This window comes from Hippoglossus stenolepis, chromosome 12 (assembly GCF_022539355.2).
Source record: "Hippoglossus stenolepis isolate QCI-W04-F060 chromosome 12, HSTE1.2, whole genome shotgun sequence".
NCBI classification, from domain to species: Eukaryota; Metazoa; Chordata; class Actinopteri; order Pleuronectiformes; family Pleuronectidae; genus Hippoglossus; species Hippoglossus stenolepis.
The window spans coordinates 9089148-9116764 of NC_061494.1; the positions used below are offsets into that span (position 1 = coordinate 9089148).

Here is a 27617-nt window from a genome sequence, read left to right on the forward strand (position 1 = left end):
CACACACACACACACACACATATATATACACAGTGTGTGTGTGTGTATATATATATATATATATATAAATGTACTTTACAGTTTGTGTATATACACACACATGTATATATGTATACACACAATATATATACTACATATATATAGTGTATATATTCTGTACACACACATATATATTCATATATATATATATATATATATATATATGTACATACTGGTACACAAAGATGTGTGTATATATATATATATATATATATATATATGTATTTACACACAAACAGTATTCTGTATACATACACACACACACACACAAACATCCACACACATATGTGCGTGTGTGTGATATATATATATATATCCAATAGCTTCCTGCTTCTTCATCTGTCTCAGTTGCGTACTGTAGAATCCATACATGCTATACTTGACCTAAAATGCACATTATGCTACAGTATGGAGTAAAGCTGCAGGGTTAATAACAATATGCCTTCACGAGTACATGGAAGCTGGTCTGTACATGTTAACATTGTAAAAATGCTGTTATCATCACTAACTGTCGCAGCTACAAATGCTTCATTCGTAACAATTGTTTTGAGTAGCAGGCTTTCCACAAGGTGCAATCTGACATCTTTTTTTTAACCATGAAAAGTATTTTGAGAACAAAATACAATCTTGCTTTTGAAAATAGTCACATCTGCTCAGCGATACAAAATAAAACGAAAAAAATCCACCCTGTTTTCCTAAATCCTCATAGCTTATATACAAAAGGAAGGACGTCACTTTTAGTTGGAAAAGAGTAACAAAGAAAGACATGGTGCATCAAGTCTAATCCAGGTGACACTGAAGAGCCTGGGAGTAAGTTGGCATAGAGTACATGCTGGAGGCAGACAGTGGCAAAGGGAAGTCCCGTAAGTGCACTAAATAGAAGCTAACCCCCCTCCGTCCTTTCTAGACACCTGTTAGAACTAGAGCCCGACCGATACGTCGGTCAACAGATCTTATCAGCTGATATCGGCCTATCACAGATACTGTATCCTGGCAGACAGGGCGTCTGATATGTGCTAATGGGAAAATGTATTTTTACAAAATGTTATGCGGAAAAAGATGCTTTCGAAAATTTTGAAATAGTGATCTGAAAACTTTGAACACTTCTCATAATGACATAAAAGAGGAGCATTGCTCGCTCGCTCTTTCTGTCTGTCCGTCTGTCTCTATCTCTCTCTCTCTGACCATGTCGGTGATCGGTCAAAACAACCATAACGTTTTTACCCTCCTCTGCATAACATCTGTATCACTTTCACTCTTCGCGCTGCTGGGACAAGCGTCCGTTTGTCCAGCAAGGACCTCACACTCGTCCTACTGTATATATAAAGTGTATAGCATTTGTAGTTTCTGGGCAGGTGAAGAGAAACAATAAAACTGTATCAGTCTTAACATCCAGTATTGGTCATGCTCTAGTTAAAACAGCTAAAGCGGTGGGGGTGAGGGTTGTGTGTGCATGTGTGTGTGTGAAAGGGTATGTTTTGGAGTATTGCTGAAGAAGCCCAGGAGGGCGGATGTGGCTCACTCCACTACGCTCATCAGTCGGCACACACCTCCCTCGATGGCCAAAGACTGTCCAGGAACAGTCCCGGGTGGTAATCTGGATATGTGTGTCTGAAAAAGGAACACACACACACACACACACACACACACACACACACACACACACACACACACACACACACACACACACACACACACACACACACACACACACACACACACACACACACACACACACACACAATGAGAAACACATCCATAAAAGCTGTATATACAGAGGCAGGGCTACACAAGGGGAAGATAATGCAAACAGGATGGTGATCTGTTTTTTCACATTGTGTGTGGAGCTAAATTAAAAAAATGTGGATATGGATGATAGTGGAATATTTAACTAATATTTAACTTCATTATATGAAATAATTGATTGTACATGAAATATTCATCAGGTTCATCAGGTGCACGTCACAGCAGCTATCAGACAGGCTGTGGTTTCAGTGTAAACATTAGAATAATACTATTTAGAGTGGTGTTGTTCCAGCTATGGGCAGTTGAATGCTTAGCCATTCAGTAAGAAAGTGAGTCATGTTTGTGCCGCAGGAAAAGTTGAATCACATCTAGACTCCCTGCTTGTGGAATCTCACTGCTCCAACATGGTGGCACAATGGGGCTCTGTTTGTTAGTGTGTGTTATAGATAATGTCAATCAAACACAGCCTTACACGACTACTGTATGTATAGATGGATGTGTCAAAAAGGCTTTATAACAATTCTTACACACAACGCTAACGTTTAGTACAACTACTAACTTTTGGTCCAAAGTGCACGTGCCCTTGTCATCAGCCTTATGTCCAAGCACGGCTTAATGCTCACTCCATGGCAAGTACACAAAGTCTCATAAGAAACCTATGTTCAGGTTCTGATCAGGCAGGTTGTTCCTCTTAATAATCCTATGTCAGGGTTCAATGCCCTACGGAGTCCCACCTCCAGGACCCCACTCAAATAATCCAAGAGCAACCCCACAACCACAATGAATACCTAAGTATTCGTAAACAGATACTGTATGTTTTGTGTTTAAGGATGAATCCTGGTATTAAAACAATTGAAATCTCATTTAAATAATATCACAGATGAGGGTGATGAATACGATGCAACCAGAGACAACAAGGCCATACATAGGGACTGCTTCTGCTGCGTCTTGAGCATGTACTCCTGAAGTACCAAGATGCCATGTGAGTATTTATAGAGCGAGGGTGTCAGTGGAGAAAGGGAACACACTGCTAGTGTTTTGTGCTCGAGCAGAGACAGAGAGGAGTAAGATGAGGAGGGCGAGGGGCAAACACAGCTGTGAAGATGGGAGTGATACTTCCACTGGGGGATCAAAGGTGACTGACTCTCCCTGTGCCAATAATGGCTGTCATCCTCCTTCCTCTCTCCACTGAGGGTAACACAGACTCCAGCCTTGAGGGAAGAGTCCTTCCACTTATCCACCAGACCACTGAATTGGCCTGACATCACTCCTTCACATGCAGGAGCCTTCATCTCTACTGGACCTCTTTTTTTTTTTATTTCTTGAGGAGGCCTGAGCTATGGCCCCTGGCAGCCCAAGGGCAACTGCTGTCACTACAATGGGACAACAGCCAGACAAGGCCATGCACACATGGCAGCACTCTCGGGGGCTATTATGCCTCCAGAACCCCTTTCTGTGTTCATCCTCTCCCCTTCATCTTCTGAAGATGAGGTTAAAGAGAGGCCTTGTTTAATCTGTTTTGAGTGAAGCTCCATAGCTGGGTCATACTCGACTAATGGTGACGTCCTAAATGTTTTCCTTTTGATGTCCGCGGGTAAGAGCTATGCAATGTTCTTTCAAAATTCCGACCACACTGAATTCACAGCTGAAAATACACCACTAGGCACAATTAGCGTGGGGCTGTATGACTTCATATATTTTGCAAGAAAACTGTGCCTGTTAGTGACACCTACGTGCCCTGTACCTCACCCCTATATGAAACCTTGCACCATATGTTCAGACCTTAATTTTTTTCTTCCGGTCCGACAGAATTGACAACATGAGTGAGTAAGCAGGAAGAGTTAAGGGCTTACTAAGCCAAACAAGGGAGTAATTACACCACCACGGTGCTAAGAGCAGTGCGTGCCTTTCACAAACTGTGGCACAGGTTCATCACTCCAGGTTACTGGGGCACAGGAGTGAGAAAGTGCTTTAGGCTCCGAAGTCACACGACCGATGTCCTAATGTTTCTGTGGCACCACACACGCTGGAGCTGAGCCCATGGGTATATAAACTAAATAGCAAATCATTCATAGAGGTTTTTTGTGTATTTTATTTGATTCAAATGAAGAAAAAGCCTTTTAAAACCAATTCTGCTCAATGTGATCAGAAATAAAATATAGTCCTTAGTTTGAAACTTCTTGTTGTGTTCGTCCCAGTAAGTGAGCAAAGAGGATTATTACCATACCATTACAATCATCGTTTACCTATACTTGACAGTGGTGGGTTTGTTGACAGGCGTGCGTCTTACGTCGTCATGTCAATTCGGTTATTGTATTCGTAAAATGTTTGGATTAAGTACATAAAAAAGTAGTCTTTTCGTTTGAATAGAGAAAATAAATTAGCCAGTTAATTTAGTTATTTCCATTGCCACTGTAATATCGTCATTATTATCATTACTAACAGAATTACCAAGTTTAGTTCTAATGTGCCGTTCTGTTCTTGTCTTAAACCACTTCTGCTTCTTTTTGCTTCTCTCAAACTCCTGCAATTGGCCTGAAAGTCCAAACTACCAATAAAAGTGTTTTCACAATGTAAACAAACCGAATCAGTTTGATCTGGAGTGAGACCGCTTCTTTTGGTCTCAATAAATTTGGATCCATGTGCAGACCAATGGAACCAAAGCACTTTTCACACCTAAGATTTCGTAATTTCTTGGTGGTTTTATGAACATCTCATTCACAAAGTGCTGCAGCGTTACATGTGTTACTTGCTTAATGAATCTTTGTTGTGGAACCCGTGTTGACACAAGCAATTATACAGTCAGTGGGAAAAAGAGGGGAAATATAAAAAAGTTCAAATATATTATAACAGGGCTAGATGAACAGCAAAAAAAAAAGAAGACACGGAAACCTACAGTTGTCAGCTTGTTAACCCAGGGATTGAAGTGACCACATGACAGCAGTACAGCTGAGTCAAAACATAACGTGACAAACACAGTGCCATTGTATCTTCCGGAGAAAAACAACATTCTTTGGTGATATGAATGTGTTTAGGAGCTCGAGAAGCCACAGATTAACACCACAGTGTAGGCCAAAGAATAATTTTAGCTCCATGACTATGCTGCTGTTTTTCTGATGTGGTTTTGACATTCTTCCTGTTTAAATAAAAAAAAAAAAACAGTCATACGCTATTTATTCTCGAGGCGAGATTGGATAATAAAAACAAAATGTACCATAGTAAAAAGCATTTATCATGTAATAGACAAAGCAGACAATAACCAGGAGTTCTGAATTGCATGCCGTTTGATTCTCTCTGGCCTCACATGATTGGAGTGGCAAAAGCTTTGTAGTGGTAATGATGTCCAGGAGGCGGGAACTGAGCCGTGGTGGCAGTGCTGAGTATCCTACACTTCTCTTTCATCTGTCCAATCATGACAAACAATAAAACAATAGTCTCGCTGTACCAGAGGTGACAGAAAACACGGCTGGATGTTCTGATGTCCTATTCAGTGCAGACGCAGGTGAGCGTTTGAATAAAGCCAGATGCCCTCCCTCTGCAGCGCTGCTATATTACAGTGTGATGTCAAAATAATTACGATACAGACTAAACCTTCCCCAGAAACAGCGTCCTTTTAAAAAGTAAGAAAAACCTAAAAGGAGATGACTACAGTGTCTGAACAATGTACCTGACGTCCAACACATTTCGGACTGAGCTATAACAAGCGTCAGTGTCCTCCTGAACTTATGAAACTGTCACTTTTTGAAAAAATAAAATACATACAAGGCTGAGAATTAAAATGTGGGAGAGAAGAAATGGGCTTAAATACAGTATCCAGTCTGACCTCTGTCCTAAATACTGCTGCTGTGTATCGGCCCGTCTGTGTTCTTATCACAGAAAAGCAGTGGAAGATGGACTTGACTGGCTGGTTAGAAACGCCCAGTGGGATGCTGATAGGAATGAGAAGAATGTCTGTGGAATAGCAGCTGAGGCGGTGGATCCCTCTGCCTCTATATGCCTAACAGTCTCAGCCACTTAATGCACAGAACATTTTTTATATGTGCTTGAATATAGATGTATAATCATGCAAAATGAAAGTGCAACAGAAACAATACTCCTAGTTTGGTTTAAGAAGTATTTAAGACAACACAGTTCAGAAAGTCTTGTGGTTGCCATCTCCTTTTGATCTTTAAAAAAATACAGATGTTTCTCCTATGGCTTCCCCTCAGTAGACGTTAGGTTAGTCGTGCACGAGGTCCAACTCTGGGCCCAGCAGCGCAGCAATGGAAACCCTGTTGTGCACCCGGTCTGAAGACATGAAGGACAGAGCATCTAAGATTCTCTGGTATGCAGATGGTGAGAGGCACAGGAGGCACACGCATGCTTCGTAGCCTCTGCCCCACAACAACTAGCCACTGCTCCGTCTCTGATGGAGCAGTGTGAGGTTCGGTGGAGCAGCTGTGTTCTTGGCTGCACTCTTCAAAAATCACTGTGCTACCAGTGGCCCCCCTGGGAGGAAGTGATACCCACTCCCGGGAGATCCAGAAACCACAACTGACAGATGATAGTCCCGGATCAGCACCCAATGCGCACATTCATTTTATAAAGAACACTGTTCATGCGCATCCTGATGAAGTGATGCCGGGCAACAGTTTAACCAGAATAGATTTTTTAAAAGGTGCTTACTTTGATGCCCTTCGTGTTTCCCAGAACCCACACTTGAAATGTTAAGTGACAGACTGCGAGTGCTATAGTTTGCCGTCCTGCTCCTCCCTAGTTCTTTGCACTATTTCTGTGTTTGTCTGTGGACAAAGCAGCTTGAGCCCCTGTGGCAAACAGTACATTTGCAGAAGAGTGGAATAGCACAGAATTTGAATCTCCCTCTAATGACTTCTTCTCATCTAAACTGTCTAGTTCTATTTCTCCACTATCATCAAGTTAATATCACACAATCGTCTGCTGCACCAGTCACATCAGTGTGGTTCAAGTAATAATCCCATTTATTTCATGAAACGTTATTATCAGACATAATATTGTAACCAAGGTAGACATCCCACAAGCTACAAGATTAGGAAACAATGTTATATGTTCCTGTCGAAGTTCAACTGCATTTTAAGAAAAACATGTTTTGTTCGAAATGTCAAGGACAAATACTAAATTACCCACAATCCTCAGGTGTAATAGCAACATCTCTGATCGGTGAGGACATGGAAATGTTTACCATAACCGCGAAAATCGTGCAGACTACGATCAGCTCGTTCAGTGTGGACACCCGAGTGGTGATTGCAGTCCAGTTTCACTACCACACAAGGTTACAATTCAATACACTATATGAAAAGAAGACGAGCGCTGAAAGGGATCATTCGCAATGATTTATGTGATGCATAGTTCTGTTACTTTTGAAATAATTATGTACAATCTTGTACTTTTGGCTATTTTTTCATTTTCCAATCAAAAAATGTTTTCCCTCCAAATCAAATGTTTTATGGTCACAATTCATCATGTTGCTGGTCGACCTGGTTTCAGTTTAAAACTCTTTTTCTAAGGATTTTCTGAAACGTTAATGGAGAAAATAAATGTGAAATATACTTCCCGAACCAGAAGTGTTCTGAAAGTGGCCACTGTTACGCTCTCCAGTACATAGATACAGTGTGTGTGTGTATTTTCCACAGTGTAAATCATAATTTCAATTCCACACTGCAGGCACTAGGTTTAGAAGTTATACAACAGCAGACATAATGTAGAGAAACTCACTTCCAAGGCTTCTATCTATACCACCAGTAATATCACCTTTCACTAATGCCTGCTGAACCTTTGACTAAATTATATAAAACCTTTGAAACAAAAGCAGTGTCTGGTGATTAAAAAGTGCTGTACACAGTTCACTGTGCTCTGCTTTACACTGGCACAGGCGTGAAAGGAGAGCTTGCACGCTCACATTCCACCACAAAGCCCCAATACACAGAGCACATCTGACAAATATGCAGATTGATACTGATATCCCCAGTGGTACATGACTTTCAGTAAACTTTAGGATACTTTAGGACCAGGTAGGGGCAAAGAGGTGGGGGGGTGACGAGAGAGATAGACCAAGAGACGGAGGGAAAGAATGAGTGAGGAGAACGGGGAGGCTGGACGGAGGGCAAAGACTTTGAAATGTGAACCAGGCTTGAACAACAGTGCCCTCTCTTCATGCAGAGTGACAGCGATACATTAGCCAAACAAATCAGTCTGAGCAGTGACTCCACTTAGAGCCAGGAGACCAGAGCATTAAGCCCTGTTGCTTAAGAAGCCACACAGACCCCGACCAATCACACAATGTCTGTTGTTAAAGGTTTTCAGAAGAATTTCTGCTTCCTGCAGGAGGATGGCAAATCCAATCCCATAATCGAAAAGCCCAAAGTTACCAGCAGACTACATTGCAAGCACAGGTGGTGCAGGGGACAAATTCCTGCCAATGACCACAGGAGCCTTTAGTTTGGCTTGGTTGTGTCTTAGTGTGACACATCAACCCTCAGTGTTTGCAGGAGGGAAGGCAGTGATGGATTAAGTACCTTCTAGTTAGGAATAAGGAAGTGGGATCTGATGCAGATATAGTGTAAATCTGCACATCGCACCCCTGTGGGTAAAATCTAGTGCCATCAGGTGAAAAGCAGCAGGCACTTATCTACTTTTATATCAATACTCCCACCAGGTCACCAGTGGAGTTAGCTGGGGTAGGGTCTGTGGTTTAACAGGGCTTTGACCTTCCAAACTCAGAGGAATAATGGGGCAACTAACTACACAAAATCTGCAGGTGAAGAAAAGGGACACAAAAGACTAAATCGCTAAAGTAATAGGTGAATAAAGAACGAATAATTGGTAATCTACATCTTCAACGCCGGAGCAACACATTGGCAGCTTTTATCAGACATTATGTTATAAACCATGAACATGAAGTTCAAAAGTTATCACTAAACTGGATTTTAAAAGAATAAATCATGATTTTAGTATATATTAGGTGCATGACAGAAGTAAACAGGGGGAAAACGAATGCTAACATTCCTGAGGAGGAAAAAAGAGCTTCCTATTTCAAATATTGTGCCACGTGAATTTCCAAATTTCTTCCTAGTTACTGTTAAAGGGAGGGTTGGTAATCCTGGAAAAGCGACAAAAGCAGGCTACACCACCCCGTCCCATTGTCCCTCTCCTCCAAGCTACGCCCCCATTATACATGAACATGCACTGCCTGACAAATGCTATAAGACAACTTTTCCTTGACTAACTTCTGACTATGTACAGTATGTCTCTTCGGTTATCCCATTTATGGCCGTGTTTATTACAGTCCTGCGAGGGCCACACACAGAGTTTTTTATTTTTTTATTTCTTGATTTATTGATGGCTATCGGGAGATGAAGAGGATTTCAACAGTTAAGAAAAAGTCTGATCTATGGCTTTGACTGAAAATCAAAGGGGAGACAAAACTAGTGCTCAAAAGGAGAACATTCAAATTCAAACCACTGGCACTGATCAGTGAGGCATAAATATGAGACTGTACATCGTATGATCTCTATAATTGATAAAGACTCAGGAATTGTGTTAAAGTTTTGTTAATGAAATAGGGATGGTTACATTCCTGTATCATCTCAGTGTAATTGAAACTTAAAGCAAGACATTTTGCTCTTCAAGCTAGTCGGGAATCTCACCTTAGCTTTGCCATCTTGGGCCGACATGTAGCCAACACACATGCTCTCTGTGGTGTGACTCCATAGGAACTCCACTGTGGAAATAAACACATAAAAAGGTTCATTACAGAGTGAAGTTCAGCGTCACAAAATCTGAAATCAATAGATTTTTCTTCTGCCAGAGGAAAAGGGTTTGGCAGGTGACTCCATTTACTAAACTGCCGTAAACTCTGAGCTCTGACTTGCAGTTGAGACCACAGAGGAAGGTAGGACTTGTGAGTTGGATTAGAAACTCAAAAGGATGTGGTTGACAGAATGTTTATCCTTGCAAATCAACACAGATCCCTCTGCAGGCCACAGTAATCTGAGGTTGTCCACAGTCTGCTGAAACAGATTCAAACAGGACCCGTACACCACAGAATAAGTGGGACTTTTGGAACATTTAAGTACTCGAGCTGCCATAATGTATACAATATACAGCCCTTCACTTCATATTCGCCATCATGTTTCATTTGAGATTAAGATGTCATCTCCTCCGACACTGGAGAGACATCTTTTAAGTCAACCCCTTGTTCCCATAAAACTGAGGGTTCGATATCTTGTGCATCAGGTTTGAATTAACACAGAGGTCAAAAGATAGAAACCCACCAGCATTTCATAAGAGCTAAACTCAAGACAGAAGTCAAATTCCATGATGGCGGCTTTGGGAAGAGAAGGAGCATTCTCAGAAGCTCCAGGTAGAGAAACCAGATCCGCCACTACAATCAGCCAAGCTGGGCAGTGTTCAGACGGCCTCCGCTTGTCTGAAGATTAGTGGTTGATTCCATAGTGGGAGGTCTCTGTTTGAATCTGAGATGAAGGGTGTGAAACCAGAGACTGATTGTGCGAGTTAAAACGCAGACCACCCGCCAGGAAAGCCACAGCACCTCCTCCCCCTCCTCCTGAATATCAGAGGAGGGATTTTTAAATATTAACAGAATTTTTTTTTAGTTTTTATGCCTACTATCAGCTGTAGCCTGGATGTTCTGAGTAGGATGAGGCTTGAAACAATTAATGTCTTACCCAGTATACCCTGAATATTTGGAGATGGCTGGGTTTCCACACATCTGCAGCACCGCAGGACAATTACTCCTCCCAAAACACGGTCTTCACTGGCCAGAAAGGGGGAGCCTGGACGCACAAAGAAAACAACACTTGTGACATGACTAAAAATAGCATGAATATGGTCAAAATGACAATCAAACAAACCTCTTGTATACTTTTAATTCTAGGATAACACATGACAAGAACGGCAAAGATGATCTATGAGAAAGAAAATCCTCCCATTCAAGCTGTTTGCCTTTTTGCCCAAGTTAAACAACTGAAAGCAATTATTGTGTCCTGATGTATTTATTGTATTTAGCAGACTGTTGAATAGAAATATCAAATTCCATTTGTATGGGCATGTTTTAGGAAGAAATATGTCAATGACAGATGGTGTAAATTTGAACTCTCCACACTGAAAGCATTCTTGGAAAAACAAACTTTACCTCAGAAGAGGCGAACTTGAATGAGGTGTTGTGTGTATGAAAACACTTGGATTGTCTAACTAGTGAGGGCAGTAAAACAACAGAGGGCTCGGGTTGGAAAAGAACAAACTAAAAACAGCTACAGCGTGTTATGAAATGTCTCCTCACAAAGAAAAACACGACCAACTGATGAGCATGTTTTTGCGTCTGCCTGCCATTTGTTTCTTTGTTGTAGTTCAAACAGATTTGGGTTCCATGTTGTAAAGGTAGCTTCACTCTATAAAGCACTTTGTTTAATGTGTAGACGGGAAATTATCCACACAAAATCCTGGTATTCCTTCGACACTTCATAATACATAATAACTACCAAACACACAACAAGCACTTTATTAGGAACACCCAACATCACACTAATATTGGACAGAACCTCCATTTGCTCTAAAATGGAATGGATTCCACAAGATGTTGGATACAAATCGCACTTTAATGTTGCCAATCTCCTCTGACTGTGGAGGCCAGTTATGTTCACTGAACTCATCGTAATATTCCTGAATCCAGTGTGAGTCATTTGCTTTGTCACATGGTGCCTTATCATACTGAATGTAGCCTTTAGAAGATGCTAAACTGGGGCCATAGATTGAAGCACATGTGAACAACAATACTAAGATAGGCTGTGACTTGCAAACCATGACTGGTTGGTATTAAGGAATGGTTCATCAGACCAGTCTTCATTACTCTCAGTCTTCACCTGTTCCATTTTGGTGACTTAGCTTCTGTTCTTGTCTGACAAGAGTGAAACCAGACGTGGTCTTCTACTAAGTTGGACATGTGGTTTCTGAGATGCTTTTCTGCTCACCGCAGTTGTAAAGCGTGGTTATCTGAGTTACTTTCTGTCAGCTCTGCAGAGCTCCCGCTAACTATATGCTTTTTTTTTGTTTTTCAAAAATGGCTGAGATGATAATTTAAGAGGAGCATTAACTGAAGCTTCTGACCTTTATCTGTATGATTTAATTAATTGCACTGATGCGACTTGACTGGCTGATTGGATAATTGCATGAATAATCAAGTGTTCCTAGTAAAGTGCTTAGTGAAGTGGTAAACAGTTCAATTATTGTTTACCCATAACAAAGGAAGCAAACATTAATGGGATTAAACTCTTTGAGTACGCAGGGTGTATGTGAGAGTGTGAGTGTGTGTGTGTGAGTGTGAGTGTGTCTTGGAGTAGCCTACTGATGGTGTTTTCATTAAAAGAAATTCCATTTAGAGAACCTGACTCAAATGTGTCTTGGAAGCGGAGTGAGAGGCCTCCACATCACAGACGCTGTCATCATTGCTTCTGCTACAGCAGAATTTATGGAGCTTTGTTTAACTTAATGTGCACCTTGAAAGGAAACAACAGAAGAATTAACTTCAAATTGACTTCATTCAGCCTGTCCACATGTCTTGGTGCTACAGATGTCCATGACAAAGCCAGACTGGGACTGACTTCTAAAGGAGGCCAGGACAAGGCAGAAAAACCACCACATGTTTCCACATGTTTCTTCCTCCGCTGTCTTCTGAGCGATCCCAGTGTCCATTCACTGGCACAGCAAATATAGTTAACTAGACTTTCTAAAACTGACCACTTCTGAGAAAAAAAAAAATATGACATCTTCACATGAACTTTCAGCAAAACAAATATGTCTTCCAAAATGATCCGCGGCTGTCAGCTATGATGTGAGGAACATTTTGAAGTCGCTGTTTAAACAGTGACGAAGATCCATAAATCAAAGGCCGTCTCATCTGATTCTATTATTTCCAATGTTTTCCAGTTGTTAGCTCATTCCTCATGTTTTTCACCATCTGCTTGTCTAGTTTTGACTCTCTCTGTGCGCAACTGTTCGTACAAACACGTTCTTGACTGACAAATTCATGTGTGTAAGGAGTAGTATGAATGAGGCTCCATGCAGGTGACTCACTGATGAACTTGTTTTGCATAGCATCCAGCAGTGCTTGGTGGGCATCATCAGACTGCATGGCAGTGGAGCATTCCCGTGCCAGCATGGTGCGAATCAGATGCTCTCCGCAACCTGTCCAAAGACACAGAGACACAGCTGACCCTGTAACATTAACTTTGCAAAGTTACAAGATAAAGGTTGTTAGCGTGCATGTCTCAATCAGAACTGCCCCAGGTCTCCAGTGATTTACTTGGATAGAGTTGTAACACATGTACGGACCATTTAAGCTCAAGAATCTGAAGCACATAAAAAAACTTTTAAAACTCACATTTGATGTTTAAAAACTATTTTTAAGGGATCAGTGTTAACAAGCACCTCCAGATTATCATTTGTAGTTGATCTTATTAATAGCTTCCATGTTATTAAGTTACATAGTGGGAAATAATGAAAATGAAAGGATTGGTTTTTTCAGCTCATAAGAAACATTTTGTGCTACTGCAGATATTTTTCACTTATTCTTTTCGGTGTAATTGAGATTTAATATTTCATTTAAAGTTGACAGGCCCCTGAAGGCTGCCAAGTACAGCTGCTTTGCTCAAGGGCACACTGACAGTAATTGCTGAAGGAGGGTTTGAGTTTCTCTTTCAGTTTCCCTGCCCAGATTCCCAGCTGGTCTGGGAATTTGAAACAGCAACCATCCAGTATTAATTCCACTTCTGTACACTCTCGCTGGCTCACTGCAGAGTGTGCATGCATACCTGCAACATGTATCACCATGACACATTTATGAATCGATTTTACGGTAATAGGTTTTAGTTGTACACTTTACCATAATATGTATTTTTAGAAACAGGATTTTCTCTCCTGTGCTTTAATGGACAAACACCCAAAAAATAATGTTAAATTAAATGTGTAGGGCAAAGTAACAAGAATAAACTGTTTTCACGCTGACAGTAGGGAGTTAAGACATGAAACAGTGGTATCACACAAGTGACGGCAATCAAAATGAAACGCAAATATTTTTAACTGAACATTTTCTGCAGCACAGAGAAACAAAACTGCAACATCCAAGTTATCTATGTGTGATCATTATGTTCATGCAAAAAACTAATTCTCCAATTTCATTCAAATGCAATCAGAGAAGTACCAGCACACTTTGCTCCACTGGGCTTCGATTAGCACAAAGTCCAAGGAGTGGAGCGAAGCATTTTGTCAAAGCAGACCAGGAACCATAAAAGCTCGGGCAGCTTTTACAAATGTCTCACCTTGCCCCCTCAACCACTTTTAAGTCAAAACAAAGCAGGTGTGCTTTTTTGGATCTTAGATAACAAGCTGCATATTTTTCCTCAAGGACTACATTTAAAACCATTGTTGCTAAAGACAAGAGAGGTATTGAATGCACGCTGCACGTTTGCAATATGATCTTTCTGACAAGTAAACTCAGTCCATACTTAAGAAATCTTAAGGTGAAAACAAATCACATCTGGCACGAGTTCCTGTGAAAACCCATAAAGACTTAAGGATATAGCCTTGTTGTTTCTGTAAACACAAACGAAAGCCCCATAAAATATCAGGTAACTACAACAAAACTGAACGCAGGTCGGTAACTGTGGAGACCAGATGCCCGGAGCAATTTGAAGTTCTGTTTTAATGAGCGCAGAATGTCGGATTGGTCAGATACTGTGCCATTCTGTGCTGCGTTTGCCATAACATAATCTGCCTCCGGGGAACTGGACATTACGGCAGCATGAACACATTACAGCACAACGCCAAGACTGAAGCAGCAACGCAACAGTGGAGAAATGTAACAACGCAACGGAGATACGATATGTGACAGCCAAAAAACACCAAGAGTACATAGTGATGTACAAGAGCTGTTCTCTCATGGCCACAGCAAAGAAAAGGCCAGATGAAGCAGTCAACACGTATAAGACAAACATCCACATGAGTCGCATATGACAGAGGAGACGAGAATGAGGGGTGAAGAAAGAAAGAGGGACATATAGGGTGAGGATCATTCTCCTCATGTCAGAATGAAAATTTATGTTTTTCTGCTTCTTTTGATGGGGATGGCTTTCATGTTAGGAAATGAAAAACAGGTGTTGTACTGGAACACACATTATGCTCCCTATAAGGAAAGTAACATCAAAGGTAAAACCGCAATATAGAAAGACAGGATGAGGTGAAAGTACAAACAGAGCGAACACATACACATACACACAATAATTGATGAACATGTTGTTCTTCTACTGCCTGTTTAATGAAATGGATACACAATAGATCAAATGAGAGCAGGACAGACTACTTATCACTTTTAAGCTGTGAACTATACCATTAATACCAAACTGGCATCTTGTGTGGTCATAGATATAAATGTACAGAATTAAAGTCAGTACTTAAAACACGTTTTACTTCTGAGGCTGTGTCAAACACAGCATATACAGTAAAGTGATAGAAACCATCTGGACGTAAAGAATATATAAAAATGATTTGTGACTCTGTTTCAATGAAATGTGCCATAGAAAATAAATATATTGAGGCTCATAATGGTCGTTCTAACAAACACTGCACTGGTCATTTCAGGAATGCAGATGTGATTTTCAGTACAAAATCCTGAGAATATTTAAAGTAAAATAATAGGTTTGATATGACTCTTCTTATTGTTACACAAACCTATTTTTCTGAATGAAGCTTTTTTTTCAGACAAGAACTCGTGAAAATGTCTAGAAATTGGATCTGAACATCTTCCAGTGTTTGCTTTTTACATATGAAGCTAACTAAGAAGGAGAGTTTCTGGGTCAGACACGTTCACGACAACAGGAACATGTTCACGTGAGGGAATGATGTAGACATTCTGCTGCAGAAATCATGTGTTTTTGTTTACAGCCCCACTAGGCATCGACCATCGAAGTCTTTGTCTGCGTCTACAACATGGATTGATCCCGAGATATTTTGCGTCCATTACATTACGTCATCAGCAGGCCCACTTGCTCACAGTGGATGTGTCAGAAATGTTCCTGCTGTATTCTCACATGGGCTCACTCGGATATTTTCCAGACATTTCAACTCACTCAGACATTAGCATTAGAGTACTTAGAGCCACTCTGGGATACTTCAGGAAAATGTCCGGATTTCAATGCATATCTGAAAGCAGCTTGATTGTTCATCATAGAAACAGGTCTGCCGTACACTGCAAAATTCTGACTTTGTTACTGGACCAAGTCAAATTTCAGCCTGTCTGATCAAATCAGCTCATCTACACTGAGACGCATTAGGCTTCAGATCCACTTCAAAAGGTTTTTAATTTTCCCCAGAAGCTAAGTCGCAGATGTCCTCACGTCTGAAGGACGTGGGCTGATATACTATAGCCTCTCTACCTCACTTACAAAACAATGCAGCTCACAACCAGCGGTGTTGCTCTCAGCTGAAGGAGACATGCACTTTCATTTTTGGAAACACTGAGGTATGCCATGTACAAATATGTTCAAATATGTTGGTCTTGAAAGGAAATGAGGTCATTGTCCACTTGACTCAGCACATTGCCCATTCTCTCAACCCTCTGCTCAATCACTTACACTTGTCATTGCACCTACCTCAGTGAAAGCAGGTGGGAAATGTAGATTGCTTTTTTGGACCTCTCGTTTAATAAGACTAAGGATTGTAAAAAGGTCAGTTTGTCCAAATCACTCAGAATTTCTCAATTAACCCTTAGTGCTTTCTAGTCATATTTATTTCACTTTCATCGAACGTTATTTTTTACTTCCAAAGATGGTACTTACAGTCAGATATGTCTTACTACAGGTTTTGAGAATTTAAGTGTGACATCCGAATACAACAATGATGACTGAAATTCAATGCAGGAAACCAAAAACGCATTTTTCCTTTCAAGGGAAAACAATCTCTTGATAGCACAAAGACCAAGACCCTTCCCAGTTGAATATTTTGACATCAAACACCATCCACAATGAGCTCTTATTTCCTCATTCAACCTTAAACCTTGATGACCGCTCCCAATCACAATGGAAACGCAGCGAGATTGCCAGTTGGAGTAGTTCCTGTCGACCTCTGCATGAGGACAAACAATAGCAACCACCTACTTCCTACCACTCCTCCTCCTGACACTGCAGACACAGCAGAAAGAAAGAAAGGGAGGACAAGCAGGGTGTGACAGGTGAAAGCTATAAATCACCACCATGGCACAATGTGTGTGGGGTGGGAGGTGGTGGCGCGAGGGGCTGAAACGAGAGGCACGGCTGATGATCTGAGTTATGTACCAACTATATTTATGTCATACACAGTTAGATATAAGAGTTATTACAGACAGCAGTAAAGAAATGTATGTTGAGTGTAGATCGAAGTAGAGTAGAGAAAACTCCATGAATTCAACTCAAATTTAGAAGCTTAGTGAAAACTGTCTTTTTAAGTTCTACATTAATAGTTACTAATTAATGAGTGAGTGTGGCTCTCTTGCAAAACACCAATGTATCATTACTTGATTGCTTATGCTGGTGATTTTTTACCACAAGCTTTATTTGTAAGATATCTTAAAACATAAGGAATACAACTTTTTTAAAAACTGATGATGGCCTGACGATAAGAGGATAATATTTCAGATTTTTAACCATAAACATTAAGCACATATTGTGAGGCGATGTGAATTTGGTGACTCAGAGAGGAAGATTTAGCATGACTTACTAATCCCAGCAAAATGATGCCGCGAAACTCGATGACTGCACTTAAGGCACAGAATATACCATCTTTCTCCTGCACTCCGGGCAGTTCTCCTTCCATCATATTCACAGCAGGTGTCCCATGTCAAATGTCATTGCAAATCCAAAGAGCTTTGCGATGCACCTGGCCACGCAGCTGATGAACAAAGGAGCGGCAAACAATGACTCAATCATCTGAGGAAATGACTGATGAGGCTTTCTGAAGCTTGACTCACTGAGGCTAAATATGATGCTCACATCAAATATTAGTATTTGTATATATATTATATATTAGTATGATAGTATGTTGTAGAGAGCGCGTGGTGGTATACCTGAGGTACTCACTGCTGTGGAGTAAGGGTTCATATTACAGGCATTTTCAGCCCAGCAGCCACATCCGTAGTGGGCAGCCTGAGGAAAAAAAAGGAAAAAGAGGATGTTTCAGATAAAACATAGTTATACAGTTGTTGTAATTGTATACACTCAAATAATAATTTGGAGTAAGGGATGATAATACATGAATTTAAAAAAAAAGAAGAAAAGAAGCTATGCTAAGAGCTGGGAACGTTCCACAGGACATTCCAACACACGAACCAACAGCCATTCTAGCTACTCTATTGTTCTGAGCTACAGGTTTTTAAACATGTTTTTTTTTTTTTTGTTGAGCTGTTGTTATTTCAACCTCATAACTTCCTACAGCTGCCTCAAAGTAAAAGACTTCAATCAGAGAAGTGAACGGGGTCTGAACGGGGTCACACATTTGAACTGTGCTTGGGGCCCCCATCATGGCTCCAGCTGTCTCTAACTGTCTCTTCACTTGAGTTACATTCAAAATTACTATTTAATTAAGTTGTGGATAAAAAAAGGAAGAGAGTCCGACTACCTGGCCGACCCTGCCAGGGTGTTTCATCGCCAGGCCTCCACTCGACACTGCTGCTGCTACATTCCCTTCCAGGTCCACCACAACAGCTCCCACAGTGTCGAGACACCCAGAACCATTCTCCTACATCACAGTGAGTAGAGGAGTCACATCAACAGAAACACTCAAATATATATTTAAAATATACACAAATATATCCGCGTTTTCAAATGAGAAATTTAGGCAAAAAATACGATGAGAAATCCAAACATTCACATACTGAAGCAGAGACACAATCTTTGACTGAGGAGATTCCAAAAATTTGGAGCATGCTTACATATTTCATGAAAAACGTGCTTTTGTGATTTCAATCGGCTTCTTCCCTGATTGAGGTTTGTTTTAATAAGTGACTTGTAACCATCTGTTAATCAGAGTACATGATAAATTCAGTCCTGAAGCATAAATATGCAAAATGGCCTTATGATAGATGATCAGAGCTCCACTCCTACCAGAAACTGAACTTCATTGAACCCTGAAATAAAAAGGCAGAGTGAAAAAAAAGGAAATAGCTTTTCTCATCTGTCTTATGTTCTCCTAAATCAGCGCTGTCTCCAACAGTTTGGGGCCAAAATAACCAGAGCCAACAAGTTTAAAATCCGACTAAGACCATCATGTCACTGCTTATCAGTGTCCTTAAATGGAAACCCCACAATAGATAATGACTGCAAAACTTAGAGGAAATCTTTTGAATTATAATTATATCCTTTAGGTTTTTCCAAACAAATGTGGAACGATCGTGAGACAGGTGCCTTTGCAGCACTGGAAAAAAGATTAAAAAGAAGAGGCATAAGAAGAACAATGTATGAAAATCAAACCGTTGCTGCAATGAGGTTTATGTTCAACCTAAATGTCTTCAATGGCATTTTGGTGCGGATCCAATTAAATCTGCGAATCCAGTAATTTTGTTCACTTTCTCTGCAACGTTTGCCACAGAATTCATTCATTCTATGGCCGTAGTGGGGGAACGTCGTTTTAACGCACAACAAAGTGACATGTACACAAAATCTGACAGACAAAGTTTCGCCTGAGAGAGTGGAGAGTGCCACTTGTTGGTCTGTGCACAACTGCTGCTGAAACTATGAGGTCTACTTGCACGGATGGTCAAAACTTTATGGACGATAACGCAAGTAAGCACGCAGTAGCCATTAACAGCGCAGCCCACAAGTTAGAGTACCCTTGTGTTATTAATAGAAGTGTCATATATGACTATAGGACAAGATGGTGAATATCCATTGACAAAGTTTTGGTTCCAGGACAAATGAGAATATGGCTGCTGCCACAGTCTACATAATTAATGGCAAACACTGTTTTAACATTACGAGATAGGGCGTTAGCTTTGGCAGAGGAAAGCACTCAGAGCGCCCCTTCTAGTTTCCTCTTAATTGACTTAATATGTAAATGTCCAAGGTCCTGCAACATATAAAAGTCTGAACATGACATGCATGTGAACCGTCATAGTCTGAATATCAGTTATGTCCAAGTCCGTGGGAGATTAACTGCATGAATAGCTGCATTTTAATCATTAAAGGGTCAAGCAGTAAACATGTAGGAGACAGATGAGAACAGAGGGCAAGTCAAACCCTCAACTCTCGTGAGGTAAACTCGCAGAAATCCATCATTTATCACTTGAAGATGCGTAAGTCAACAAACAGTCCGTGTAGTTGTTTCTTTTGATGGATGTACCGTTAATACTAGTGAGAACTGATGTGACTCAACTAAATAAATAATAATGCTGATGAAAGCCAGCACCACTGAAGCATGCGGGCTGTGACCGTTTACACGTTTTACTCCATTTAACACATCTCACATCTGAACCAAGATAAACTCTCCCACCCTCCTCTGGGCTGCTGCCACTGCTGGTGACCGTGGAGCAGAGTGCGAGTCGGCTCTCGGCTGCTTTCAGCTCGGCTCATCGTCAGGCCTCTCGCTCTCCAGCTGTGCCGCTCAGGGCACTGAAACTTTGCCCTTCCTCTTGTCAACACTTTAATCGTTTCTTGGAACCGTCTGTGCAAACTGGTAAAGCCCTTTTCTTTGATGACCCTGTGAGAATGTGAGATCATAAACTGTCAAAACGGATCTTGACTTCTTGCTCATGGAAGATGATCTAGTTCTTCTCTTGTGTAAAATACCATATTCTACTTGATGTTGCTTGCCTTGTTTTAAATTCAGCTTGATCGCTTATATATATTTCCTCCTGGAGAAGAAACGGATCTGGTTTGGAATCGGCTGAATGGGCTGCAAGCTTGATAAAACTGAGGAGCATGTCGATTTCAGTACCAATAATAGACCAACTGATGCAGCCAGAGGCTCATGTGCCTCTTGTGCTAAGTATTTGCACTGTTGTTCCTTCGTATCTTTATACGCCTTAAATATTTGATATGTAACAAATTTTAAAAAGGCTAAAAACAACTAATCTTATATTACAGATTTTGTTGACTTGTGTAATTAAATTATCCAAAAGAAATCCCAAATTTTATTCAAGGTAACAGGACCTTTTTATTTTGCTATCCTTTTATTTTCTCTACTGTAACTTCCAGGGCAGACGACATACGAGGAAGGAAAACAACACTGTTAGCCAGTTAGCTGTTTTTTCCTTCCAGTGTTTCTATTGGTCCTTCTTAATGAATCACTTTGACGTTTGCAGCGTAACGTCGAGACAATTTTAATACATTACCCCATCCGTGAACATGATTTGCGCCTGAGTTGCAGATTTTCATCAGTGATGGTGGTGAAGACGTTCACTACTATGATCCCACACTGCTTCACAACGTCATCAAACTAGGTCCTTTGTTGTTGATTTGATTCAACACAACTTTCAGCTACATGTCTCCATGTCAAGGTATTTATTATCAGATGGAGTGGTTGTGCTACTTTTGTTGTGATTTACATGGATTTTCATTGTTTTATAAACAACACTTTTCTGAAAAGTTTTTAATGTTCTGATGAAGTTTCGGCCTGATTTGATCAACATATCACTTTATGCTGATTCCTCCGGTCACATGGTCAGATCTCAACCCGTTACAGCTCACGTACAACAAAGACAAAGCCTGATTTTCACTGTGAGAAACATGACTATAAAATCAGCAGGAAGAGGTGGGTCCACTCTGACTGATTTGAGTTTAAAATAGGTTTTCTTACTCACCACAGAACTCACATTTTCACTTGATTGTCTTCGTTTCTTTTTCGGATTCTCTCCTGTGTCCATTTTCTCTGCCAGCTCCATCTTCCGCTTGTTCCTCTTGTACGCAGACAAACTGAATTCTGTTTGAAGTTAAAGTTTATTTTAGTCTCAGAGTTCTGCTTCAGTTTCACAGCTACAGTTAATGCATTGCTTTTAGATGAAGAGCATTTGTGAACCACTGCAACAATACTCACTGGTGGCCATTTTCTCTGAGGGGCATGGTGGTATTCCATGGCTGACGGCCCAGTCGTGTGCGCCTCGCCCCACTAAAAAGCTGACAGGAGGAAAACATTTACAAGCCGAAATAGTGGCTTTAATACCGCATTAATTAATAACCATGATAATCACCAGGGTGGTATTCTGCCAGCTGAGAGTTTCCCTTTCTGTGCTTCAGTCATTAGACGGTTTGCAATCAAGACTGGGTTCTTAATACCTGAAGGAAAAGACAGAAGTATCACAGAGGTGGTACCTGATTCCACAGGGATGCAGGTAAAGAAATCATGATATCCAACTCATGGTTACATTTAGCAAAAACAGAAATACTAACATATTATTATAATTTACTTCAATTAGGAAAATTGGAGACACAAAACACCAAATTGTGTCCCTCGGTTTTTTTGCATGTCAAGTTATATACTTCAGGTGAACTGAATATGATTTTTATTTTCTATGTGGATTTAGTTTGTATTGCATGGGCGCAGTTTTGCACATTTTCCTCATAATGTCATTGTTACACATGCACACCTGAATGCTACGTTGCTTTTAGCCTATTTAAACACATCTTACTGAATTCAGAGACTTTATAAAAATTATACGTTTGTGAATACACATTTCATATCTAAACCAAAGTTTTTATTCAAACATAAATTATACACGTGTTTTGTGTACATATTCATATCATTTATTGGTTGTCACCCATTGTTCAGGTTCATTATATCAGTTCTCTCCATCAAATCTCTAAAAACTCTGAGATAATAAAATGTAAATCAGTAAAACATATGACGTTTGGCTTGTTATTATTACTTCCACGTGGCTGAACTTCACTGCTACATTATAGCAGTGCATGTGTATAAATATCAACACATATGTTCTCACTCACCACTAATAGCACCAACAGCTCCATAATGTAGCGACTTCCCATCCATGATACTTGCATCACATTCAATTTCCCCTGACAAGTTCAGGTTGGAGCCCATGCCCGCGTTTGTAAAAGGAGAATCCTAATATAAAAACACACAGGATCTCAAATTAAAAACTGTCATTGTTAATAGAAGAATAGAAGAAAAGGCATTCATTCTTTTCATGTAGTTTAACAAATACTAATTCACTCTTTGTTTTGGTCCTGAATGACGTTTTTTACAGACAATACAGAGTCAGTGCAGACATCAAACAACAACACAACACATGGTTATTGTATTATTATTAGAATACTGCACTTACAGCTACAAAGAGTTAATCAGAGTTGTTATTCTTTATTTCAACCCATTTCAACTCTGCCCTGAGGAATTGTGAAATCTTGAAATTGTGAAATTGGATCACAATCAGCTCACCTCAAGTTCAACCAGCGCTGCAGCCACTGCTTCCACTGCAAGAGCCCCAGCTTTGAGCTGGTCCACAGCCTGTAAGGGACAGATAGAGACACAACAGCTGTGATTTATACAATACTTCATTTCATACCTTCTTCAAAGTCAGATAAGTAACACTAGGATGTGATATGGAGAGAAATAAACTATTTTACTTTTTCTTTAGCACTTGTTTTTGTATACCCCCCAAATAGTCACACTACAGTGCATATACTGGAATATCTATATATTCTGCCACTAACTGACAGAAAATGTAATTGGGATTTAAGCCTCAACAAATGTTTAAACTGGTAAATTAAACTATTGTTAAGTACAAGTGATGACAACACCATGAGGTTGTTTTGCAGTTGTAATGGTGTGAAAGGAACTGGAAACAATGGAGGGAACAATGATTGAAAGTAAATATGAAGAAATTCTAGAGAAGAACCTGTCCGACTGCCAAAGAAAAAAAACTCCCTTTCCAAAGTCAAAATGATCTTAACAGACCCAAATGAAAACTGGAATTACATCAAAACTACAACACAAATAAAGTTTTATTCCATATTTACCTCATAAAGGAAAATACTCCTGTTAGATACATGGGTCTCAGCAGAATTATTTAGAACTGAGATGTTATTATTACCCAGACATCTTGAATATTTTTAAACTACATTTACATTTCAATATAATGGTAAAGCAACAATATAACATTATTTAAGGAAAGCTCTGAAATGCTACTTTAATTGGTGACTTGTGCCAATGTTCACAGATCAATTGCTGTGAAATGAATACGGTGAAGAGACAAAATATCAACACTGAATTAATAATTCCCTTTGCGAATTAGACAGAGTGAGACACACTGTGTGCACAAGCAAAACAAGGTTGTGTTGCCTGCTTGTAGACAGACACACATTACGATGGCAACATCCCTAAATTGAACTTACTCGCTGGCATGCTCTTTTGCACACATGCTTGTACTCCTTGGCCTTGGATTCAGAGTGGTATCCTGCTCCTGAAATCAGATGGGGGGGAAAAACGACAATTCATTAAAGGAAGAAAGGGATGCACTATTTCCAATCTGACATACCGTACGACAATAAAGTATGCTTACTTATTAAGAAATGATGCTTAGAATTTCTCTTAATTACTCCCATCAAGGAGGTTACGTTTTAACCCCTATGTGTTTGCCTCTATGAAACTTGGTGGAAGGATGAAGTAGAGATCAGGGAAGAACCCATTAAAAATTTGATCCAGATCAGGGGGCAGATACAGGAATTTCTTTCACTTTAACATTGTGAGACAAGGTGTTTTTCAAGATTTACCCAGAGAATAATTGATGGAAAAAATCGGGCACATTTGTGGAACTGATATATATGTGAGTGTGTGATATTTGGTAGAGTTTAAGGGGTTGTTGGGCCTTCACGGAGGCGGCCATTCTAGTTCTACTAGCGAACAGTGTGCACACTTACCTGCATGCACTAAAACAAATCCACCAACACCTTTTGGCTTTGGATGCTTGCTCGGTTCCTGCTTCTTTGACAATGCCTTGGCCAGGGGAGAGGAGGGTTGCTGCTCTTCAGCAGAATTCATTAGACTTTCCATAACCCCTGCATAACTCGACAAGCCTATCATGGCCTATCAGACAGTGGTGTGAGCGGCATTTCCATGGCACACCTGAGACAGAAGAGAGAAAAGAGACAACAATTCTCAGCGATTATAGAGGACATGATCATTTAACATCCACGGTGTTGATTCCACTTAACACCAGCACACTGTTGATGCAAACTTCATGTCGATTCAGAGTGAATCCGACGTGAGACTGTCTCCTACAGCAGTGACCCAAAGAAAACTTTATGTATTGTTGTCAGGAGATATTATTCCCCCTTTTCATATTGACAGCCACACCCCCACACACACACACACACAATCAGGCATGCATTTGAATTAATCGGCACACCCTTGATTTTGTATTGACACTAGTGTTGCTGGTTTATTTATTGGGCTATACATGTTATTGTTAATTAGCTGACTCTCATACTATTTTCTGCATGTGAACTTTGTATTGTCTAATTTTAACAGTATTCATGTAGAGGCTTCAAACTACACCCCTCTGTTTTCAGCTTCCCCCTGCACTGTGTTTTTTATGTATTTTGTTGTTTCGTGCTAAATAAATCTGATCTAATCCAAAAAATGCTAAAAATCCAAAATGAACTACTTGAGGAAAGAGAAAATGAAGCTTTTGGAACACACCTGAACCTCATTAGAAATATGTGGGTGGACCTTTAAACATGCTGTTTGTGCAAGATCACCTAAAATGATCTGAGCACCTTAAAGTGATCAGCAGTGGAGAGTGAGAGCAAATGGCCAAATGAAAAGCAGCATCTCTCCTGCAGAACCCAAAGTGATACCTGCCATAGTTACAGGCCTCGTTAATTTGCAAACAACATTTCATTTACTTAAAGTACTAACTAACAAGTGCACAAACTATACATCTAAGTCTAACTCGTAGCTAGTGTCACAAATCTATAGTCCTGATGCACAACTCTACATTTCAAAGCTTGTCCCCAACATTAAGAACTCACTCATCCCGTCAACTTTCCAAACAATCCTTTATAATGTATCGCTACACGTGTTATTTTAAACTGTATTCACCGGGCCCCCTTTTGATTTGCATTAAGTTTAATGGATAAATAATAGCAGCACAATAAAGACGACTTCAAGTCAAGCTAGCAGTCGTTAGCATGTTAGCTAACAGCTCGCTAACCATCCAAACGAGCTGCTCTTACAGTTTCCCCTCGTCTCCTCTCTGCGACGCAGCTTCCTGCTGAACACGACGTCCCCTCACGTGTGTTAGAAACACACACGAGGCCGCTGGACGCACAAATGTTCTCCGTGACAAAACTTTGCTGTCACACACTCTCACTGCTCTGCGCTATCCGGGGCTGTTAGCTGCAGCGAACCGAAAGTACTTCCTGGTTCAGATACACGTTGCTAAGGAAGTGCGCTCGGTGCAAACACTGGTACACGTGGGTGAGGCTGCACAAAATAAAACAGAGGAAAATAAAGCAGAATAAAATACATTTTTTTATTTGTTTTCTTTTGCTGGTATGCATGCACACACACAAAAAAACTGGATAGAAAATATGTAATCTCAAACTTGATGACATTTTCACTGAATTCTCACGTGGCCCTCATGTGATCGGCACACTCTTAGAAGAAAATTAAAAAAGAAAGGGTCAATCAAATTACAAAGAAATACATATTGTCCTGTTTCTCACACTGCATATATTAGTCTTGATTCTACTGATATTTTACCATATTTTGTATCTTCCATACACTTCAGTATGATTATCCTTGCACTTAAAGGTTCAGTGTGTAGAATTTAGTGACATCTAGTGGTGAAGTTGCATGTTGCAGCTGAATACCCCTCACCTCAACCTCCCCTTCCAAAGATGAAAGAGAACCTGTGGAAACCTTCAGGTGTCATAAAAAATTAAAAGGTGTTAAGTTTGTCCAGTCTGGGCTACTGTAAAAAAAAACATGGTGGCCTCCGTAAAGAGGACCTGCTCCTGATGTTAATACAAAGTATTTAAATATAAAGAGCCCATTCTAGGGTAAAGAGACAACAATTCATACAATTTAGATGATAAGACACTAGTGGGATTATTTTATATTCAATTTCTGCCAAAAGATCCCTTTCACCTAAATCTTACGCACTGAACCTTTAAGTATTGCATGTTACTTATTACTTACTGATGCCTATTTTGACTCTTGCTGCTGTAATATTGCTAAGTTCCCCATTGTGAAACTAATAAAGGATTATCTTATGTTATTATCTTACCTTTTTTCATTTGCCCAGGTTTTGATATATCTGTGTCTACGTTTTCTGCCTCCTATTAGGCCGCTGATTGCCATGAATGACTCAGTACTGTTTTAGACTCTGAGAAATACGCAGGCATTGTGTGTTAAAAGTAATTGCTATGCAGTTAGAAATCTCCAGCCATTTGCCTCTTTAAGGAAAACATGTTTCACCATCGTGGCCTGAGAAAACAGAGTAGGATACACAGCATTTCTCTATGTAAATATTGTTGCTCCTTTCATGAGATTCTTCAAGGACACAAAAGTACAAATTTAAGATATTTAGCTGACCTGTACTATACCCATTATTATATTTTCTATCTAAGACACTTCAAAACTTGGCTTTCTGTAGGTCTATGTTGTTTCACATTACAAAATGCAACAAAGTCATATAAATGTATATATTCAGCTCATGACTCCTGGTCATATAAATTCAAAACTATAATTTTTGATCTGAAACAGACGCTTTTTAAATTCGTGGTCCAAGCAGGAGTTGTATGGGTGGACCCGAACAA

General features: G+C 40.1%; 1 protein-coding gene across 2 annotated transcripts; it reads right to left on the reverse strand.

Moving 5' to 3' along the window:
* Nucleotides 1-273: 273 nt before the first annotated feature.
* tasp1 (taspase, threonine aspartase, 1) lies at nt 274-26218 on the reverse strand. Of its 2 annotated transcripts, none has more exons than XM_035173139.2 (14): nt 26031-26218; nt 24714-24918; nt 24189-24256; nt 23233-23301; nt 22782-22902; nt 22031-22115; nt 21877-21956; nt 21656-21762; nt 18466-18585; nt 17915-17993; nt 12895-13005; nt 10491-10598; nt 9450-9523; nt 274-1650 (listed from the first exon to the last, which is right to left on the reverse strand). In XM_035173139.2, the coding sequence occupies exons 2-14, from the start codon at nt 24874-24876 to the stop codon at nt 1558-1560; spliced, it is 1278 nt and encodes a 425-aa protein (XP_035029030.1). In that variant the 5' UTR covers nt 24877-24918; nt 26031-26218; the 3' UTR covers nt 274-1557. The 2 variants fall into 2 exon arrangements, with proteins under 2 accessions (XP_035029030.1, XP_035029029.1); XM_035173138.2 differs by having other exon boundaries at nt 21644-21762.
* Nucleotides 26219-27617: the final 1399 nt, after the last annotated feature.